At 34.1% G+C, this 22709-nt stretch overlaps 1 protein-coding gene across 15 annotated transcripts in view; it reads right to left on the minus strand.

Annotated features, from left to right (window-relative positions):
• ank3b (ankyrin 3b) overlaps positions 1–22709 on the minus strand; it is a 253156-nt gene that overhangs the window by 21162 nt on the left and 209285 nt on the right. For all 15 annotated transcript variants that reach the window (XM_073827683.1, XM_073827680.1, XM_073827676.1 and 12 more), the window contains 7 exons: positions 15401–15503; positions 14007–14113; positions 8780–9004; positions 3329–3483; positions 2754–2965; positions 2451–2658; positions 785–881 (listed from right to left, as the gene is read on the minus strand). In XM_073827683.1, the coding sequence (XP_073683784.1) occupies positions 785–881; positions 2451–2658; positions 2754–2965; positions 3329–3483; positions 8780–9004; positions 14007–14113; positions 15401–15503 (1107 nt within the window). The remainder of the gene's footprint in view (positions 1–784; positions 882–2450; positions 2659–2753; positions 2966–3328; positions 3484–8779; positions 9005–14006; positions 14114–15400; positions 15504–22709) is intronic.

The raw sequence follows: 22709 nt of genomic DNA on the forward strand, positions 1-22709 counted from the left end.
AAGGAAAACATTCCAGGATTTTTCTCCATATAGTGGACTTCAGTGGGAGCCAACAGGTTGAGGGTCCAAATTTCAGTTTCAATGCAGCTTCAAAGGGCTGCACGCGATCCCAGCCAAGGAATAAGGGTTTTGTCTAGCAAGTCATTTTCTAAAAAAGTTTATATACTTTTTAACCACAAATGCTCGTCTTGCACTAGCTCTGTGATGCACATGCGCATCTTCACGCATTGCGTAATCACGTTGGAAAAAGTCAAGTGTGGTTAGTTCTTTGTCTGTGTACTCTGGTTCAAAAAGGTAGGGTAGAGCAAAAAACTCCATCTCATTTTCATCACGTGACTTCGTTGTTACACCTTTTTTTGTAAACGTTTTTTGCACGTTCGCTTTGTAAACACTGGGTCAGTATTTCTGCCTACGTCAAGATGAGCATTTGTGGTTAAAAAGTATATAAATTTTCTTTTTTTTTTTAGAAAATGACCAATAGTTTTGCTAGATAAGACCCTTATTCCTCGGCTTGGATTGTATAGAGACCTTTGAAGCTGCATTGAAGCCTTCAACTAGTTGGCCACCACTGAAGTCCACTATATGGAGAACAATCCTGTTCTCCTTAAAAGCCTTAATTTCTTTTCGACTGAAGGAAGAAAAACATGAACATCTTGGATGACAAAGGGGTGAGTAAATTATCAGGAAAAGTTTATCTTGAAAGTGAATTAGTTCTGAGATACTGAAAATTGATTAAAGCAGGCAAGAGAGTTTTAAAAGAAAAGTTTATAAGTTGTTCTTGTACCTGGCAGACACGTTTGTGGTGAAGGACACACAGTCATTCATAAAAGTGAGAGGTGTAGTGCCAGTGATGTCCTCCCACTGAGCCGGCGATGTGCCACCTGTCACAAGACGCTTTATTAAAATGATTTGTACATTTTCTGAAAAAAAATGTAAGTGCTTTTGCCTGTCTACAGTTCACCTCCTCAAGAAGACAAATAGAAATGTACCGGTCGACCGGCCATCAATCTGCTGCTTTTGTTTTGTGCAGGTATGATTTATGTACCATAATTTTACACAACTGAATTCTGACTATTTGTTTTAGTTATATAAAATGTACAAATATAATTTAAACCAAAAAACAACTGCTTATTTCACATGCAGAGCTGGGTAGTTACTGATTACATGTAGTCTGAATTACGTAATCAGATTCCAATGATTAGAGTAAGTTACATTTTAAAATACTTGAATCAGACTACAGTGACTTTTTTATTGATTACATGATTACATATTCACACAATAGCAATAAATTATTAATTATTTATTGGTTCTCTCTTTTATTGATTTTATCTTTTAAATGTTACTTTTTAAATTACTCTACCGCTTATATACACTCAGAAAGTCATTAGTCAGGTGACAACACAGCATTTCACCACTTGATTTACAAAAATCATTTCAGGTTTAAGAAGTGTTTCAACATTGCATCAACTACTGATGAACATTCATTTTTATTTAAATTACCACTCAGTAAGTTATTTAACCATGTGTTATTATGTATCATTGAAAGGCTTTTGTCTTTCAAACTCATTAAAATGCACAGAAAATGATTTCTTACTTGCAGACATTCTCAAACTTTTTGTCATCTAAACCTCTTTCACCTAAAAGATGTACTTTAAAGGGGTGGTCAATCAGTAATTCTGTAAAATATCAGCAATATCTCCCTTTCCATTGAACTTTGAGCATTGTAACTTTGTAGATCAACATTACACACTAACTTAAGTTAAAAAAAAGTGAAATCATAAGAGATTTTAAAATAAATGTTTTAATAATTAAGTATCACATTTGCATGTTCACAGTTCATATGGCTTGCAGGTATACATAAAATACATCTTTCAAAACTCCTTTTTTGTAATTGTATCATTTTGGTTGTTAATTTAAAATTATTTATTTTAAATTTGACTTTATGATTTAATTACTTGTTAGCCTTTTATTAAACTCACAAACCCTCTCCAGTTCCTTTACGAACCCCAGTGAAAGGAATATATTTTCTCACTCTTCGCATTTTTACATCTTTATGGTACAAGATTATCCTGTTTAAATAAATGTGATAAACGAGTTAGATCAAATGTAATCTAAAAGTAATCTGATTACATGCGTAATGTCATGGATTACGTTACTGACTACAATTTTTGTCATGCCATTTGGAATCAGTAATGGATTACAATTTGTAAGTAATCTACCCAGCTCTGTCTACATGTATTTAGTATCTTTGTTTGGACTATAACTAAAATGCATCGGTTGCTTCTAATTTCAACTGGCTACAGATATTTCTGTTTAAGGCCTGTGATAGTGCAAATAAACACCTTGTTCTTGTACCCTTTAAAAATACTGCAGTTATCTTGTATTGGTGTGGACAGTATAATAGTTTTCTTTATAGTTTCTTTAAAACAATGTCTACAAGCCAGTCCTACCAGTTATACTGCAGAGCAGGCGTAGACTTGGTGTTGGGTCTCCTTTGTAGCCATTCACCACACCTTCTCCAGAGAGCGGAGGCACGGGTATGATCATGGTAATGGGCTTATGGAACTTCCTCCTGCGAGGCTCCACTGTCACTATCGGGCTGAAGGTGGCACGATTTCCTATGAACTTCTTTACAGCTTCATCTGGTACAGGCTGGGCCTGTTAAGAGAAAGCAAGAACATCTCAAGTGAAATATCTCATGAAAATTAATACACAGAAAATGACAATTTTAAATTATTTAAACCATTATCTACCTGCAGTCCAACTCTGATCTTCTTAGTGAGTGCACCCTCAGGGAAGGAGGCCTGGACCATAGGTACTGTCAAGCTGGACAGTACCCCTCCATCTGGACCCATCTGATTACTCTCCTGCTTGATCCGTGATACCACCGCAAAGTATTGTGGGAAGTCCTTGGTGATGATCCGGCAGATACGCTTCTTCTCCAGCTCTGGTGTGCTCTCAAGCTCTGTAGAGTACACAAGATTTATGTTAGAAGTATTTTATGGGAGCAAACAACTAGGTTTTTAAGTTTCCTGAAGGAAATGTCAGTGGTGGTTGGATAAATATGTTATAAATATGTTGCTATGTGGTTGTAATGACTGTGTAACCCAAGTGGTCATTTAATTTCAACACATTTGTGTATATCAAATACAGTCTCTAAATTGTATTGTTTGTAAATATACAGGCATTATATCAGACATTGGTTACCCTGCATTCTAGATTGCCATCATCACTGAAAAACTCCTGTCGAGCACTAATCAACACTTACTAAAGGCATCATGTACTGGAAAGGTTAGTAACAGTGCAGATTTAATAGTCGTCATTTTACCTTCATCCATGCCATTGAGGAGCTCATTGAGGTCTTCAGATTTGCAGTCATAATGATGCTCTTTCCAGGTCTCACCGTTTTCGCTCCTGAGCATAATGAGCTCTCGCTCTTTCCCCCTCATGGAGCCGAAATGAGGGATCTCCACAATCACAGGGCTGTGAAAACACATCGCAGGCCTTTATCAGTGGAACCTCTTAGACTAATCAATGCGAGACAACGAGACACACAAATGCTGATGATGACTTCATTAAATGGTGATGACGAACATTCATGAAACATTAGTGCAAAAGAGGGGCACTTGGCAAATGCATCTGATACAGTTAAACACCATTGGTTTCTATTCTGAACCCAAGGGGACAGAAATGATTTTATCAATGTTTTAGTTTAGCATAACATTTACTTTTTTTTTTACCAAGCGTCACTGCTTCATGCTTTGAAATTAAATCTTCCAAACACCAAGAAAGATGCAAAATAAAGATTGCACTGCACAAGATCCTATTCTTAATCAGTCTTCATTTTCAGTCAAATATAAAACGAAATAACTGAAGTATATCTTAGAAAATACATATTTGTTAAATCTTGTTTTGAGTGACATTTCAACTAGGGCTGCCCCCTAATAGTCGACTAACCATTAGTCAATGAGAAGAGGCTTGGTTGACCAAAATTTTATTAGTTGCTTAGTCACAGAAAAAAATGCGGTAATATAGTACATCAGGCAGGACATCCAAATGCTCACCTATCATTCATCGACCTCAAATATGGCTTATCACGTAAAACATGTAAGTAGCAGGATCTTTAAATGGGTGCTAAATCTAATGTTAACCTTGGAAAAATGTGCGCTATTAAAGTGTCCATGCGGGTTAGTAGCGTACTTATACTGCATGACAGATGGAGGCGCCGGTGCGGTTACTTGCTCTTAAAATACTCCGTCATTTTTGGTCATACAGATAAAAGTAATACATCTTTCGAAGCTGTAAAGACTCTACATTTATTTACGTGCACTCACAATAACAACAAAATGTTGCACTTTTGTAAAATAATTAAAGCAAACAGAATGAGATTTCTGGTGTCTCCATGTATACTTGCCTTACAGACATGAAAAAATATATATCTATAGAGAGTAAAATGTCTACTCATTACTGACTCATTGACTCATTATTGCGCTGTGGCAAGCTTTTTTGCATGCACTTATTAGGCTATGTAGGCAATTAAAGGCTCATTATTATGATTTCTACGATATATAAATAAACATGCAACTAATAGTCGACTAATGCTTAAAATGAATGACTACTAGTCTACCAGAAAAATCTTTAGTCAAGGGCAGCCCTAATTTCAACCTACACTGCGACAGTTATGGTGAGGTAACTTAAATAGATGATCTTGTTTTAAGAACGAGACTAAGCTTGATAAAGAAAATTTGTAAATTTGGCAAAAAAAACGCCTTTTTGAAATAAACAAAACTGCTAAATATAGAAAAACACTCCTAAAGTTAAGCAAAGCAACTGCCAGTGGGGTAAAAACTATTTACGAATTTTTAAAACAAGCACTAAGTATGAATGAATCATAAAACTAGTCAGAAATGCTTATAAAATGAGTCAGTGCAAGGTTTCTTGTAGTTTAATTGGTAGAACATGGTGCTAATAATGCTGAGGTCAAGGGTTTAGTTCCCAGGAAACATATATTGACAGAATGTACCTTGAATGCACTTCAGGTCAAATGAGTACATTTAAGGTAATTGGTCTTAGATTATAAGTACAAATTCCATCAGGGCAATTAAAAATTCTTATTTTAAGAATGTGTTTCTCAATTTAAGGTTAGTCTTTACGTTGTTTTTCTCATTCAAGATGCAAATGCTCAAAACAAGGAGATAAAAAAAAGATCAATTAATATTATTTGTTGCGTTTTTCCCATTGACAGGTTCTTCTCCTTTTAGGAAAGTCTTGCTATATTCTTTATTTAATTAAGAGTTCTGACCTTTTCGAGTTGGGTATTTCTTGCAGTCTGGGGCATATCTAATAACATAACTATTACTAATAATTTGTTAATAAAACTATTACAAGCAACCTCTTCTGGTCAGTATATTATAGGTCCTATTCTAATATGTAGCAATTAAAGGATAATATACCCAAAAATGAAAATTCTGTCATTAGTTAATCACTCTAATGTCATTCCAAACCTGTGAGACCTTCGTTCCAAGAAACCCAAAAGCTTTCTGACCCTGCATAGACAGCAATGGAACTCACAAATTGTTAAAATAGTCCGTAATCAGTGGGTCAATCATCAGAAAGAGAGAGAAAAAGATTTCATCAAAAATATCTTAATTTGAGTTCCGAAGATAAACGAAGGTCTTATGGATTTGGAATGTCAAGAGGGTGAGTAATAGTTCATTTTTGGGTGAACTATCCCATTAAATCAAATAGCTAATGTTACACAATGGATGAAAACAGTAACATCAGACAAACATGGGAGGTACCATGGGAAATTTCCTGCCTGAAGGCCCCAGACTCAGACCCACTAGAACTGAGAGTTAAACAGGGCACATTAGACACTAAACAGCCTAATCCAAATAAACTACTCAAGAATATTCTGTGACCGACCCTACCTTTTAAATAAACACTGATACCTTCCCTACAACTAAAAGGTTAAATGAAACTCTCTCTTAGCATAAAAACACAGGGCTAAGGCAGCAGCCATGACTGCAGACACTCATGCTCACCAAGCACTGCATAACCAGCCCAAACAGCCAGTATGAGTCACTTTCAGCGATGTGTACATTCACTGAAAGCTTAAAGGAAAAGGTGTAGATGAACGTAAAGGAGGAAATAAAGGAAACATCAGCTATGGCGTCAATAAAAGTTGTAGTTGAAATCAACATGAAGTGCTGTGACTTCACTGAGCACACACTCCTACCCAGAAAATTTTGTTCCTCGTGGCCCGAGCTGCAGGATTCGGCTAATGTAGCTCTCGCCCTCGCTAAGAAGGGGGAGTTTTCGAGGTAGATGGAGTTTACTGAATTACATCCATGCAGCATTTAGAGGAACAAAAAGGAGGAACAACTTGTCATTCCTGCAGGATGGGAGACTAGCCCTAGCGGTGTAATGTTTCAATGAGCTATTGCTCACCCTGTTCCAAGTACAGCGGCTTGTTCCAAAACCTAGTGAGCTTTCTTGCATCTACTATGCATCCAAAATGACATGAGTGAGTTATTTGGGGCACTTATATAGGCAAGAACTGATAAACAAATAGCACACAGGAGACCTGACTAAGAATTGATTTCACTGCTTTAAATCTAACAGCGTGATACTTCAGTATACATAGAAATTATTGAAGGAATTTTCTCTAGGTTTGTCTCTGGTGTTGCATTCTTCATAAAGAAGGACATACATTTTGGCCAAAAAGTAGTCATCTAAAAAGGTAGCATAAGCACACTGATTACAATTATTTCCTATTTAGAATGCATTTTAGTCCTTAAGGCAGGACATTAAAGGCAAAACCGTTGTTGTTTTTTTTAATGCAATGGTCAGTTTTGTGATTTTGCTTCCAAATCATGTCTTCTGTCAGACTAATGCAAAGAAAAACTTCCAAAATACACATTTAAGTGTGTATTTTTGGACATCTATTTGTGTTTTTTAAATTTAATTACAACTTTTTTTCTTCTAATGCATTGAGCCAGAAATCTCCATTTCAGCAGTACTGACATACAGCAAACTTTAAAGTTTTATCCCTATCTATATTTTTATAGTTTTTACAGAAGGGTTCAAATCATAATATATTTTGTCTGATTTATATAACACTTTAATTATTAAAAAAAACAGTGTTTTTCAGATATACAGAGTGATAAAAATCCTGTCTGTAAAATTCTTTAATATGTCAACAAAATTAAACAACAATTTTGAATCAAATGTTCAGATTTCTGTTCTAGAAATTTCTGCAAATTAATTATTATTCAATTAGATAATGAATCATTTGCATATTAAAAACCATTTTCGAAAAATCTGTTTAAAACAATTGTCTTAAAGATAAAGTTAAAGACCCAAAACAAACTATCCTGTATTTCTTTCTTCGCCAGACAGATGACGGTAGCCATTGACTGTGGAATATTATGGAAGGCAATGGCTACCATCAGCTGTTTTGTTACTAACATTTGCCAAAACATCTTTATTTTGTGTTCAGCAGAAGAAAGAAACTCATACAGGTCTGGAACAAGTGACATTTTATTTTAAACTATACTTTTAATATCGGGGTAAAATTGTTGCATTATTCCAAATAAATAGATTATGAAAGACAAATAAATGTAAAAGTTTAACAAAAATGTAACATATTGACAAATAACTAGAATGAGATCTACAATTAAGAGTTTCACAAACATGATATAAATTCACACACAAAATATATAAAATAAAATAAAAAATACATAAAATGAGATTTGCAAATAAAAAACATAATCACAAATATATATTTTTATACAAATGAATGCTAGGCAAAGTTGTGTTTGTGACATAAAAAATATATTTGTGAATCTCATTTTATTTAATTCATGTGGATCACATTATATTTATTTGTGAATATGTTACATTTTGTTCATCTTTTTACATTTATTTGTGGATCATGATCTATTTATTTGGAATAAAACAACAATTTTACCCCCATATTTAATGTACTGTGAATTTATCAACAGCGTAAAGCATGATGTACTATTAGGTTCTTATTACGGTTAATTAGGTTGTTACTTTTTTAAAATTAGTTCTCCCATTAATGCTATTATATTGATCATTTAGACTGATTCGTGAACAAGAGGCAGGATTTATCACATGAACCAATCCCAGCTGAACATAACCAGTCATATCCAATCATATCGCAATGGAGGCATTACCTCCTCTCACCTCACTTCACTCATTTATTCTCAATCACCCCCCAACAAACCCACTGCACGCTTTAGGGAGTTTGTTAAAACTCAATGGGCTCAGGGGAGGTGAGAGAGGGTAAACAGTACTTTACATGCTGGTGTTGCTTTTGGACAATGTTTCTTTGGGAAAAAACATGATTTATACACTTTTTAGTGTTGTATTTTATAATATTGGCCTTTTTTTGTCCTAGAGGTAGCTCACCAAGTTCTGGAACAGAGCCAATATGTGTCATTTCAAAACACTTTTTACTATAATGGTGGAGCTCTTTCAGCAGTCCTTGAGATATTTACTAGGGAGCTTTGACGACCTGCAGGATTCCATTGTAGAAAATACAGTAAAGGAAGGGGTAAAGTCAAGGTGCTTTACTGTACATCGCTGAGTCAGTGTCACATATCAGGGCTTTGGCATGATAACAATGGTGGGCAAAGCTTCTCTATATATCACTGCTGAAACACTTCACCGACACACACTACCAAACACAGATGGTTTCCATGGAAATGATAAGAAAAGGCTGAAGTGAAACGGGCATGAAGGTGAAACCTACCCCAGAAACTGAGCCCCCGCTGGGCCAACCTCCACCAGCCGGCTCGCCAGTCCCTCTCCCTCCACCATGGGTGGCAGGGATGCCAGCTTGTGTCTCTTGACCAGACGGCATGTGATACGTGTTGGCGCGGTGCACTTGCGGGGCGGGATGATGATGCGCATGCCATTGTGGCGACTTCCTCGCATGGAACCGCCGCGGGCGTCCACCATGAAGCTCACTAAAAATCTGCGGGAGGAAAACGATCCGATAAGAGAAGATAAAGAGAGATTCAACATCTTACAGGCTCTCAGAGATGAGTTGTCCCATGCTGTGATAAAAACACACCCACAAACACATTTCAGATAGAAAATCAGAGAATGAGAAGTGATCTGGGATCATTCCATGCACCTGGTGAAAAGTTAGTGAGGTAAAGAATGTTGGTCAGATATTTAGGCATTGTATTAACAGGGACGGTTACAATTAGTTTACAGTAAAGGTGTTAAGGTGTTGTGCTGTATATTTTGTGTTATTAAGATTTATCTTCAGCAATTTTTATTTGTATTGCTAAAACATTCTTTACTGCTATTGAAATAATAAAAAATAACACTGAATGTGACAATTTTTTTCCCAATTTTAACATTGTAGTGTATAGTACATTATAATAAAATGAATTAAAAAACAATAAGTGACAATGATATACATGTGTACAGTATGTGTTATGGTTTGTTTGGCTTATGAAGACGTTATCAAATAGTGATCTATACTGATATATCGGCCTGGGCTGCATTTCCCTAGAAGTTGAGTTGAGAACAGCAACAACACAAACACAGGGAGGAAAAACTGTGATCACATGATTAACCGTCACCTGTTGTCGAACTGAAGGGGTGAGGGAGAAATGCTGCAAAGAAACAAGTGGAAATATGGAATATGGAAAAACAAAATCATAAGAAATCTAATGTTAGCAGTAGCACTAACACAAAAACATTTGTTTATTTGTGTCTCGATTATATAACACATTGAAGAGAAGGAATGTATCTGGAAAAGAAAGAAAGAGAACCAAGTTCCAAAATTCCATTTTAGAGCCAGTTTCAAATTTCAGGCTACGTTTACACTAGTCCATTATCGTTTTAAAATGCATAACTTTTGCTTTGGGTACGCCTGTCGTTCACACTATTCCGGCATTTTTGAGACTTTCGAAAATGCTGCAGACCCCATTTTAGTTTGAAAACTCTGGGGTTGTGTTTCTGCGCCAACGGACCAAAACAAAGACTTTTGAAAATGATGTAAACCGTGTAAACAATAACATCATGCTCATTTGTTGCGTCTCATTTTGGAGGCTCATTTACAGTTTTTTTCAATCGCTAACAAGCGCTTACCCATACTTCAGATACTTTTTCTAAACTCTTAACACAGACTCGCACCTACAAAATACAATTGGCCAAATGGATAATTTTCTTCTCAAAAATACATTTTGTTAAATATATACTAACTCTTCATTTCAAAACAGAACACATCTTTCTCTGATCACACTAACTTTACCAAAACACTGGAAATCTCACTCAAAATGAAATTATTCTGTCAAAGAATAACACTTGTTTTCACTTCACAAGGTACATGCAGTCAGTCAAAGTACACCAGGTTTCAAAATACTGACTATTGTTGACATTACAAAAACTGCATAGACTTTTTATGTTTCAGTTTTACAGGTATTTGCATGCAAAATATGCAATCCACAATTTTGACACTAAATTTCTTGGTTTGGAACTGTCTTTCCACATGTACAGTAATGTTCACATTCAAAAGCATTCCAGTAAAAAGCAAATAAGTTTGTTTTCAAAAAAAAAAAAAAAAAAAAACAACAGCAAAAAGCCCATATAAAAAAAAAGGGGGGGGGGGGGGTACATAATTACTGTATCTAATCTCTGCGATCTTGAAATTAATTGAATTGAGAATGAATGGTAAATTCCAATTCACTTCCTGGAATGGAATTGGATTTGGAATTGGAATGTCAGGAAACAGAATTGAAATAAAATTCCAAAAAATTCCATTTGAGTTGCTAGTTTATAACACATTAAATATTGTAAATCACATAAACAACAAACATATAAAAGAAATACTAAGTACTGTATGTTTAGTTGGTTAAGTATGATCATTTCACATGCCAAATTTCAGGAAATTACTATAATTTGATGCAATAAAAAGTGAATGAAATACATGAATGAACATGACTAATTTTTTGTGAGTTGAGACATATATTATGTGGTAATCATATATTGAATGTATAGTGCATAGAGAAACTTATCACCACTGTCATTCATTTTATTTAATTGCATTTGATCAACTCTATTCTCTATTTCATACATTACTTGGTATTTGTAAAGCATCATAAATAAAGTTCAAATGTATGTCTCTAAGTGCAATCACACATAGATGCTCAGAAACAGCAATAAATGGAATTCATTGGAATTTCTCTGAATTTAATTCCACTTCCTATAATTCCTATTCAATTCCAACTCTGTTTCCTGTAATTGTTGTTGAATTCCAATTCCAATTCCATTCCAATTAAATTTCCTTCTTTGAATTGGAATTGTTGAGTTCATTCCTGAATTGACCCCATCCCTGTTTCCAAAACATCACTCCTCAAAGTCCTCATTTTACTGTATAAGTGTAAATGTAATAGAAAAAAATAACCACTGCCTCTGAGTCTAAGCCAGACATAAACATAAATCAGCTGTGTGTAAATTATTTAATTGTTTGTTTATTATCAGCTGAGATATATTTTTGATATTGATATTGTTTTTGAACTGATATCATTGCAGAAGCAGAGGTTTTTATACTGTATCTAAGGTTTGGAATATTGTATTTGCTATTGTGGGATGTTGTGTGTTAACATTCGGAAATACTACAAAAACAGTCCATAATTTTGTTGGGAGGTATAGCTTGTCTGTTAAGAAAATGTAAGCATTGTGGAAATGTGTTCACTGACTGCATATTGGGTGAAAACGACATGAAATGTGTGAATGGTATGGCCACAAAAGACCGATGCTGTGCTAATTGTGTTTAGAGTTTTGAAAATGTGACAACTGTTTGGACAAACGCTTGTTAGCGACTGAAAAAAACTGTAAGAAAAGTAACCATTAAATTGCAAAGTAAAAAAAAAGAAATTACAGTATTTTTACACCCCAAGGAATAACAGTCAATTTTATTAGGGTTACTTCTCTTAAATAAGACATCCTTGATGATGTATGTAGCCTGAATGGTCATGAGACATGCGTTTTCGGTTGTGTAGTGTAGATGGAGATCGTTTCTGAAATGCAGTGAAAAAGCTAGTGTAGATGAGGATCGTTTGTTTTCAACAAAAATGCACTAGTGTAAACAAGGCCTCAGAGAACTGTGGATTTGTTAAAACAAGGCCCATTTTCATCTATTCAAGTGTGTTCATTTCAATGTAATTTTAAACTATTTAAGTAAAAGCTGGGCAAATATCTAAAAAGCCGTCTCTCATACAGTGTGTGAATACTGAATCTCTTTTGCATGTTCTTGCGCTTGAACAGACAAATGCCCACAAAATTATATCAAAATATCCTTATAAATGCAGTCAGTTTTGTCTTAAGTAAATGGAAACAGTTGAGAAAGAAAACGCAGTATATTAGATTTGTGCGTTAGGTCTTAAAGTGACAGCAGCCTAATATTCCTGCTGCTGTATGTGCCACAGAAGGCCACAGAGGACACAGAATACTTATGTTTGGTATCTAAATGTTTGACTTAATTTTTTTATACCTTATTGGAACTGAAACTGAATCTGAATCACTAAAATTCAAACAATACCCAACCCTACCTCCAATTCTCTGTAATATTATGGTTCTTGGAAAAGCACACTTCAGTTTCACAAATGAGATAATTTGCACTGAATTTTAATGACCCTGATACACTTAATAGGAACCCCGAGTATTAGGATGTGTATGGCTTAATATAACATAAATAATGTCTCTTACTGAAATACAGTATGTAAAATAAAATATTGATACAAGGACCACAGCTACTGAAAGAGCATACAGGTGGCAATGGATGTAAGCGTAGGCTTAAACCAATTGCCATACCATGTATTTTCCCCACAAGAAGTCAAAACACTTCAGATGTTACATGAAATCCGCACTGAAAAAGTCCTTCAGTGGCTGTGGTGGGTCAGGATGTTTACATCCTGCCAGGATGGCATCTAGTGTTTCTTGTCTCTGCCACCTGTAAGCTCTTTCAGTAGCTGTGGTTCACTAAAGCCTCAAATCCATCAGGGCTAAAGTGGAGAGAACAAAGACGCTGGTCTTTAGGATATTTTATTCATCCACAGGCATCTTCCCATTCTTTTCTCCTCTTCTTATTGCTAGGAAGGCAGTGAAGACTTACATTGCTTCCTCATGTTGCCCTTTCGACTGAAAGTTACAAGCACAAGCCGCACCATGTGGCATTGTATCAGTATTTTATTTTTTGAGTTGTTGTTGCTGTAAAAATAGTAACAGGCAGTGCTGGTAGCTCACCAAGTGCAATTATTTCACGTCATCAAAATAATGACCCCCTCCCCCCCCATAGTCCAAAATATGTATAAAACTATATGAATTTTTTCATGGGTTTTCTACTACATATTTGAGTAAGAGACATAATTTACGTTATGTTAAACCATACAAGTCCTAATACCCGGGATTCATTTTAAAGTAAAAAGAAGAACAAACTGGTGTGATGTATTTTTGAACATCACAAAATTGAGTTTACAAACTCAAAACAGCTTGCCACGGCAAACTTTCCAGAAGAGTTCCACAAATGCTCGGGGTGGTAAACACCTTCAAACTAGTTTTGGTCTGTGGGAATTACATAATTCTGTTTAGTCCGTCGAGATCAGATGTGAGGAAAAACATGAACACACTGGAGAGCTGCTTTATAGTAGAAACTGATTCTAATTTAAACCAACATTAAGACTGTTTTTCATGTACAATACTTTGAAACTGTTTGCCTTAATGCAATCTATTGTATAAATAGCTATATAAATAAACATGATGTAACTTGACTTGACTGGAGTGCTAAACTGACCAGGTGCTAACTATGGTCACTATGGTCAGATGCTTCTTTTTACAAGTTCTTTTTACACCAAGGTGAAGTATGAAAACCAACCAACTCAGGGACTTATTACTTATATTTAATGGTTTGTTCAAATCACTAACCCTAAGTTTACAAATAAAAATGGAGATGTTGGTCTTACCCTGAATGAACGGGGCTGGAGACCAGGTTCACGTTGTCCAAAGTGTCTGGTGTCCAGCTATAGCGTCTCATTGAGTCTGCGTTGTAATCTTTTGCTAAAGCCAGGTGCTGAAACACAAAACAAGCTTGTTCAGAAGTGAACATACTACTCATATTTCCATTCACTGCGGTTCTGTGGTGAACCACGGTGAACTGCCTGTGCTTTCACAGTCCTCTCATAAGAGACTAAGACTCTGCTCTCTGCAATTAACAGCTCAACCACACAATTGTCACCTTGTCTTGTGGTTGATGATGACAATCGCAATCAACAAAACAACATGCTGGAGAATTATTTCTAAGTGGAAGATAATAAAAAGAAAACCCTTGATGCAAGACCAAAACAGCCAAAATAATGTGAAAAGCTAAACTATACAAATTAAAGATACAGAAATGTATGAGAACCCAGGAAGAACCTGGCCTGAAAAGCAGAACGTAAAAGAATAGCAAATGCATCTTGTGGAGCAAAGCTCATGTTTGCCTGCATTGGGTTATGGGTAAGAAACAATGCAGAGTTCCTCAATGCATTTTATACCTTATAATGAGATTCAACAAGGGTGGGCATTTCTCTACAGACCCCCTGAAGCGTTTAAAGAGAAGAGACAGATTCTGAATCATTCCAAATGTACTGATTAGATCTTCAAGATTCTTATTTACTGTACAAAGCTGAATTTTTCATCCTAGTTGTATATTTTACACAAAAAAAAATATTTTCTTTCTTAGATTTTTTGTCTTGTTTCCAGCCAAATTATCAAAAAATCTTACATCAAGAAGGATTTTCTAGACGAGTAAAAATTGTCTTGTTTTAAAAAACAAGTCAAAACTAAGTGCGTTTTTGCTTGAAACAAGCTAAATAATCTGCCAATGGGGTAAGAAAAATAATCTTGCTTTCTGTTTGAAATAAGATTTTTTTTGCTTATCCCATTGGCAGATTATTTTGCTCGTTCTAAGCAAAAAATCACTTAATTTTGAATTGTTTTCTCTGAATACAAGAAAATAATTTTTACTTGTCTAGAAAATCCTTCTTGATTTAAGAATTTTTAGATATTTTGGCTGGAAACATTGTGTGAATACAATTATGGTGTTGTAATAAAATAATTTTTGGCACACCATTCAATAATTTATTTGCATACTTACCATGGTATTCGCTATATAAAATGACATTGAACAGTTACCGAATTCCCAAAAATGCTATGGCACTTCTTTGTTTGAAATGAGTTTAAAGTCAGGACAGCTGAGCTGAATTATGGTCTTGGTGCTTTTAATTGTTTAAATTATAAACTTCTACATGCTATAAGATTCAAAAGACAGCAAAAAGGCAACACAGAATCTGAAAACTTAAGGAGAAAGAGGGCATACCGTCTCCTTGCTTGGTGCCAGGATCTCTTCGATCATCATGCTATCACGGGTGAAGGAGCTCCGGTTGAGTGTATTGGACCTATCCGAACTGAAGGAGCGCAGGCTGTTGGCATTTACATTGATACCATACAGTGCGGGGGAGTGACAGTGAAGTACACACAAAACACACACACAGACACACACAAAACAAAAACACTCATTATTGCATGCAACTTCCAGGGAAATTGATGCACAATAGCCAAAACAAGGATCAAATCCACAATAGAGACATTTGTAGTGGTGTGATGGGTTAGACACTGAGAGAAGACAGGAGAATAGATGTCTAGTGATGAATTAACAGATGTGCAGCATCTTAAATGATACGCTGGTGAATATTTGTAAAGACTGAACGAGTGAGACACAAATGTGTGCCAGACTGCTTTTAAAAACTATGCAATTGGTCTTTTGTTACACCTTACTTTCAAATGTTTTAGACTAATCCTACTTTGGTAACAGTAGCCACATACAGTTGAAGTCAAAAGTTTACACACACCTTGCAGAATCTGCAAAATGTTAATTATATTAAAGTAAGAGGGATCAATCAAAATCCATGGTATTTTTTATTTAGAACTGACCTGAATAAGACCCGGTTCTAAAGTTTTCATACGCTTGTTTCATAACTCTGTGTTGTTACTTGAATGATCCACTGCTGTGTTTTTTTTAGTTTAGTGATAGCTGTTCATGAGTCTCTTGTTTGTCTTGAAAAGTTAAACTGCCCACTGTTCTTCAGAAAAAAATCTTCAGGTCCTACAGATTCTTTGGCTTTTCAGCATTTTTGTGTGTTTGAAACCTTATCCAACAATGGCTGTATGAATTTGAGCTCCATCTTTTCACACTGAGGACAACTGAGGGACTCATATGCAACTATCACAGAAAGTTCAAACACTCACTGATGCTCCTGAAGGAAAAACGATGCATTAAGAGCCGGGGGTGAAAACTTTTGAACAGAATGGAGAAGTGTAAATTTTTCTTATTTTGCCTAAATATTATATTTTTTCATTTAGTACTGCCCTTCAGAAGCTACAAAAGATACTTACATGTTCCCCAGAAGACAAAATAAGTTGTCTGTTGTAAGACCAAAGAATTTGTGGGACCTGAAGTTGTTGGAAAGGACTCAAACACACAAAAATGCAGAAAAAACAAAGAATTTGTGGGAACTGAAGGCTTTTTCTGAAGAACAGTGGGCAGTGTAACTGTTCAGGACAAACTAGGAACTTATGAACAACTATCACTTGACAAAAACAAACAACAACAAAAAAACCCTGCTGTGGATAATTCAGGTAACAACACATTATTAAGAATCAAGTGTATGTAAACTTTTGAACAGGGTAATTATTATAAAGTCAACTACTATTACTTCTCTTGTGGACTATATGTAAACATCTTTTATGTGAAATATCTTATTCAGGTCAGTACTAAATAAAAAAATAACATGCATTTTGTATGATCCCTCTTATTTTGGTAAAATATCTGCAAGGTGAATGCAAAGTTTTGACTTCAACTGTAGTAACACATTATCGGACAAACTTTTGCACTTTTTTAAAGTACATCTAAGATGTATCTGTGTGTTTGAATAATTTAAAATTGAGTTTTACAAAAAATCAACCAAAAATGTTATTGCCAGAAGACAACATTTTATTGCCAGAAGACTTGTAATAGTTACTTCTTTCATTTCCAAATTTTTTAATACATCTTGAGAAGTTCATTCCCTGGATTAAATTGTTCTCACTTGGCAAAAAAATAATATATTACTCAGGATTCATGGAAACAACCATTCATATGGGACATTCTCTAAAGCTGTTGAGAGTAACAGTATGTAATGGAGCGGAGCTGGCAAATGGACAACTCTATAAAACTAAATAAAACTGTACTAGAGTTAAAACAGATCTGGAAATTGTTTATTGTATCTTGACTCTAGCTTTCATTTCTATTTGCAGTAAGGCCAGGTGCATTAATGCAGACTGAGCTAACATGCGCATGCTATTTCCAAAGGCAGTGCCCAATCAGGAATCAATATGACGCGGGTTCTCAGTTCACAGTAAAAATCTGGCACTGCCTGGCTGCCAAAGGAGAATCTGTTTCGTGTGAGCATGTTCTGCGGTCTGCGAGTTTGCCGATTTAAATGAATGAAATTTGATTCAGCTGATGAGGCTCTTCATGCATCCCTGGAAGCTACATTGAAAAAGTATTTGGTACAGTAACTAGACTCAAGAGGACAAAAACGGAAAAGTTTACGGCAATCAAATCTGAAAAGAAAAAGAAAAACTCGACAAATCAGGTTCACACACCAAACCTAAAATCGAAATGAAACCATAGTCCACAGACAGCAAGAATGTGTATTCGTCATCAAATGAAAAACAATGTACAAAGCACAGTACACGACAACGTTCCATGGTTTTAGAATGACTCGGGATAAGGAATGGAAAGGGTCGGAAGCATCATGCCCTCTTACCTGACTTTAGGACTATGGTGAGAATTTGGAATGAAAGAGGAAGAACAGAGGAAATTGAAGGCAACAAATCAGAAATGCAGTGGTTGAATGAGATAGACTCTCATGTCTGGACCTGCATTGTGCTGTACTCTCAGACACACTAATTAAAATTAAGGACGTGATTTTTGGCATGTGTAAAAAAAGAACACAGATAGGATACCCTAAACATTAAACAAGTTGTCATGAAGTATGCCTATATCTCAAGCAATTCTCTGTATGACGACTAATCATAACTTCCCCAACACTTGTGCCTGAATATTCAGCCTTTCTGATCATACATTTATGTTTATGGTGCCACATTTGTTATTCCTTCTAAAATTCCAGGTCCTGTGCCAGAATCCCATGACTCCCCCGACATGAGTAAACGCAAGGAGTTGTATCTCATTTCATATTCGAAAAGAGCATTTCTTAAAGGCATAGACACAAAAACAGCTCATTTATTTCATAAAGCATTAATAATATTTTGTAAATAAATACATAAAAATGATGGAAAAGTTCTGGCCAATAGTCACAGGATGATAATTATCTTATGGCCAGTAACCAAATGCAGTCAATAAATGCGTACATTTATACTGCTTTACTTAAAAATAAATAAATAATGAAAACACTAAAAAATACAAAATTCTCAATAGAAAACTAAAACAAAAAATAAAAGGTAAAATGTAAAGAAAAAAAATACTAAATTTAAAATGGGTGATAATAAATAAATAAATATCCCAAACTGGATGATACTAATAAACTAAATATAATCATAGATATTAGTTGAAAAATATGATGAATGCCTATAAAAATATGGTATGAACCTTTTAAAGGTTAAACCAAAAATAGTCACAAAATGGCAAAATTTCACATCCAAACCAACCATTTCTACCACATGATTCTACGTTTCACCGAGACATAACTTACTTTCAAAAGATAAAATGTGATCCTGGACCACAAAACCAGTCATAAGTTTTGTATACATAACCGATCTAAATGTTATATGTATGCAACAGTATGCACTGTTAAAAAAAAATGAGTCAACTCAAAATAATTTGTTGCCCAACTGCCTTAAAATTTGAAGTTTAGTCAACTGAAGTAAGTGACAACTTAGATATTTGAGTTGACTTAACAAAAATTTGGTCACTTAGTACAACTTAACATTTAAAGTTGACTGAACCTAAAATTTTAAGGCAGCCAGGTAACAAATTATTTTAAGTTGACCGAACAAATTGTTTTTTTTTACAGTGTGAGTCAATCAATTTTTCTTTTATGCCAAAAATCATTAGGGTATTAAGTAAAGATCATGTTCCATGAAGATATTTTGTAAATTTCCTACCCTAAATATATCAAAACTTACTTTTTGATTAGTAATGTGCATTGCTAAGAACTTCATTTGGACAACTTTAAAGGTGATTTTATCAATATTTCGATTTTTTTGCACCCTCAGATATATTTTCAAATAGTTGTGCCAAATCTTGGCCAAATATTGTCAGCTTTCAGATGATGTATAAATCTCAGTTTCAAAAAAATGACCCTTATGGTTTTGTGGTGCAGGGTCACAAATGTGCTTTTACATAATAATGTCAAGCCATTAGATAAATAGTGTCCTCTCAGTGACAAATGCTGAGGGCTGTTATTGAACATGATTGTAGTTTCCTGTTTTGTGGCTTGCGTGTACAGTAGTTTGAAATCTCACTCAACCCTTTTCGATTATTGAATGCTGTCAAACTTCTGTTTGTTGGAGGGAAAATCCCCTGAAGCGAGTTACATGTAGGTTAAACATTAGCTACGGCCTTCTCACTCAACAACACATGGTACTGAATCAAAAGATGACAGCAGGCGGGCAACACACAATGTAAATACAGAGTGTACAGCCTCTAGATAAGACAGGAATCAGGAACAAACAGCTGGGTACTGCAGCCATGAATACTCTCCATTCGCAAACCAGATCATTCAGATGATACTTATTGTGTGCTAATATTCTTCAATGTTATTCTTCAAAACATCTATTTTGTTTTACACAAAAAAAGTCACATGGGTCAGGAACAACATGAGGACAAGAAATATTTTAGGTGAACTATCCCTCAAATAACCTAATGTCTTCTCTTATCTTAATTGTTCTGTTAACCTAGTCCAACAGTCCGGGTATTGTGAAATGATGTTGCCCAAGTACCTAATGTTTACTTATTATTAGTACTGATGCCAGTGCAACTTACTGCATGATTCCTACAGATATACTGATTTTAAGTGTATGATTCAATGGTTTGAACCTACAAACTTTTACGAGCAAAAAATATTTAGACCTAAATTTAAGAATGTATTTAAATTAATGCTGCAAAACCGATTAATCGTGATTAATCGCATTCAAAAAAAGTTTGAGTTTACATAATATGTATGTAATTACATATACATTGAAATTAACAAATTATATATAATATGTGTATGTAATATGTAAACACAGACTTTTATTTTGGATGTGATTTATTACGATTAATCGATTTGACAGCACTCAAATCAATTTAAATTGTATATCAAATTTCTATCATTTCTATTACAGGAAATGAAATCATAAACTGATACATATTTGTCAATCTACACTACAAACAAATCTGTTCATATATTAATGTATTACCGATTTGCATTTATCTGATTTAAACGTACTTATTTTCAAAACACACTTATTCAGATTACGCAAGATCTGTTCATTGTGAAAATTAAATTTATTCAGTAAAAACGCATGAACATTAACAAGCGATATTTAATTAGCTATTTATGTAATTCATGAGATTTAAAGTAATTAATTTACTCATCATAAATATATAAACCTGGTTATTATGTTTAAAAAAAATCTGTTTTTTTTTTTTACTACTATTTAAGATGACTATTGATGAAAATGAATGAAAACATTTCATTTATGTATTACTGACAAAAAAGCATCATATTAAGTTTATTTGTTAAAACAGTGTTATTCCAGTTGATGGAAATTTGATATATTTAGAGTGCAGTAACATTTATATCTTCCCATGGAAGCCCATTTTTTGCCACTGAATAAAAAATTTAAAAGGTTTTTTATTTTTTATCTCACAATTCTGACTGAATTTTTCCTGAAACTGCAAGTTTATATCTCGCAATTCTGTTTTTTTTTTCTTAGAATTCTCAGAACTTGCAATTAAATTTTTTTTCTATAAATTTTTTTGAGTTATAAAGTCAGAATTGTGAGATAAAAAGTCAGAATTGTGAGATAGAAACTCGTAAATCTAACTTTTTTCTCAGAATTGCGTGATAGAAACTTGCAATTGCGAGTTATAAAGTCAGAATTGCAAGTTTTTATCTCGCAATTCTGACTTTGTCACAATTAAGTTTATATCTTTTAATTCTGAGAAAAAAGTCAGAATTTTGAGTTTTTATCTCACAATTCTGACTTTATTTCTTGCAATTGAATTTATATCATGTAATTATAAGAAAAAAGTCAGAATTTTGAGTTTATATCTCGCAATTCTGACTTTATTTGTCACAATTAAGTTTATATCTTGTAATTCTGAGAAAAAAGTCAGACTTTTGAGTTTTTATCTCACAATTCTGACTTTATTTGTCGCAATTGAGTTTATATCGTGCAATTCTAAGAAAAAGTCTAAATTTTGAGTTTATATCTCACAATTCTGACTTTATTTGTTGCAACTGAGTTTATATCATGTACTCATAAGAAAAAACTCACAATTGGGTTTATATTGTGTAATTCTAAAAGAAAAAGTCAGAATTTAATTTATATCATGCAATTCTGACTTTATTACTTGCAATTGAGTTTATATGACATAATTCTAAGAGAAAAAGTCAGAATTGTGAGTTTATAACTGGTAATTCTGACTTTATAATTCGCAATTGTGCATTTTTATCTCGCAATTCTGACTTTATTTCTTACAATTGAGTTTATATCATGTAATTCTAAGAGAAAAAGTCAGAATCTAGTTTATATCTCACCATTCTGACTTTATTTGTCGCAACCGAGTTTATATCATGTAATTCTAAGAGAAAAGTCAGAATTTTGAGTTTATATCTAGCAATTCTGACTTTATAACTCGCAATTGTGCGTTTTTATCTAGCAATTCTGACTTTATTACTCACAATTGAGTTTATATCACGTAATTCTAAGAAAAAAGTTAGAATTTTGAGTTTATATCTAGCAATTCTGACTTTATAACTCGCAATTGTGCGTTTTTATCTCACAATTCTGACTTTATTTCTCACAACTGAGTTTATATTGTGTAATTCCAAGAAAAAAGTCAGAATTTTGAGTTTATATCTTGCAATTCTGACTTTATAACTTGCAATTGTGCATTTTAACTCACAATTCTGACTTTACTCACAAATGAGTTTATATCATGTAATTCTAAGTGAAAAAGTCATAATTTAGTTTATATCTCGCAATTCTGACTTTATAACTTGCAATTGTGAGTTTTTATCTCACAATTCTGACATTATTATGCACAATTGAGTTTATATCATGTAATTCTAAGATAAAAAAAATTAGAATCGAGTTTAAATCTCGCAATTCTGACTTTATTTCTCACAAATGAGTTTATATCATGTATTCTAAGAGAAAAATTCGAGACTTTTTTTTATCGCAATTTAGTTTATTTTATGTAATCCTAAGAGAAAAATGCAGAATTGTGAGTTTATAACAAGCAATTGTGAGAAAAAAGTCAGAATTGTGAGTTTATATCACACAGTTCTGAGAAAAAACGTTGCAATAACCTTTTGTCAATTTTTTATTTAATGGCAGAAACGGGCTCCCATAGA

This window comes from Garra rufa, chromosome 22, assembly GCF_049309525.1.
Source record: "Garra rufa chromosome 22, GarRuf1.0, whole genome shotgun sequence".
NCBI classification, from domain to species: domain Eukaryota; kingdom Metazoa; phylum Chordata; class Actinopteri; order Cypriniformes; family Cyprinidae; genus Garra; species Garra rufa.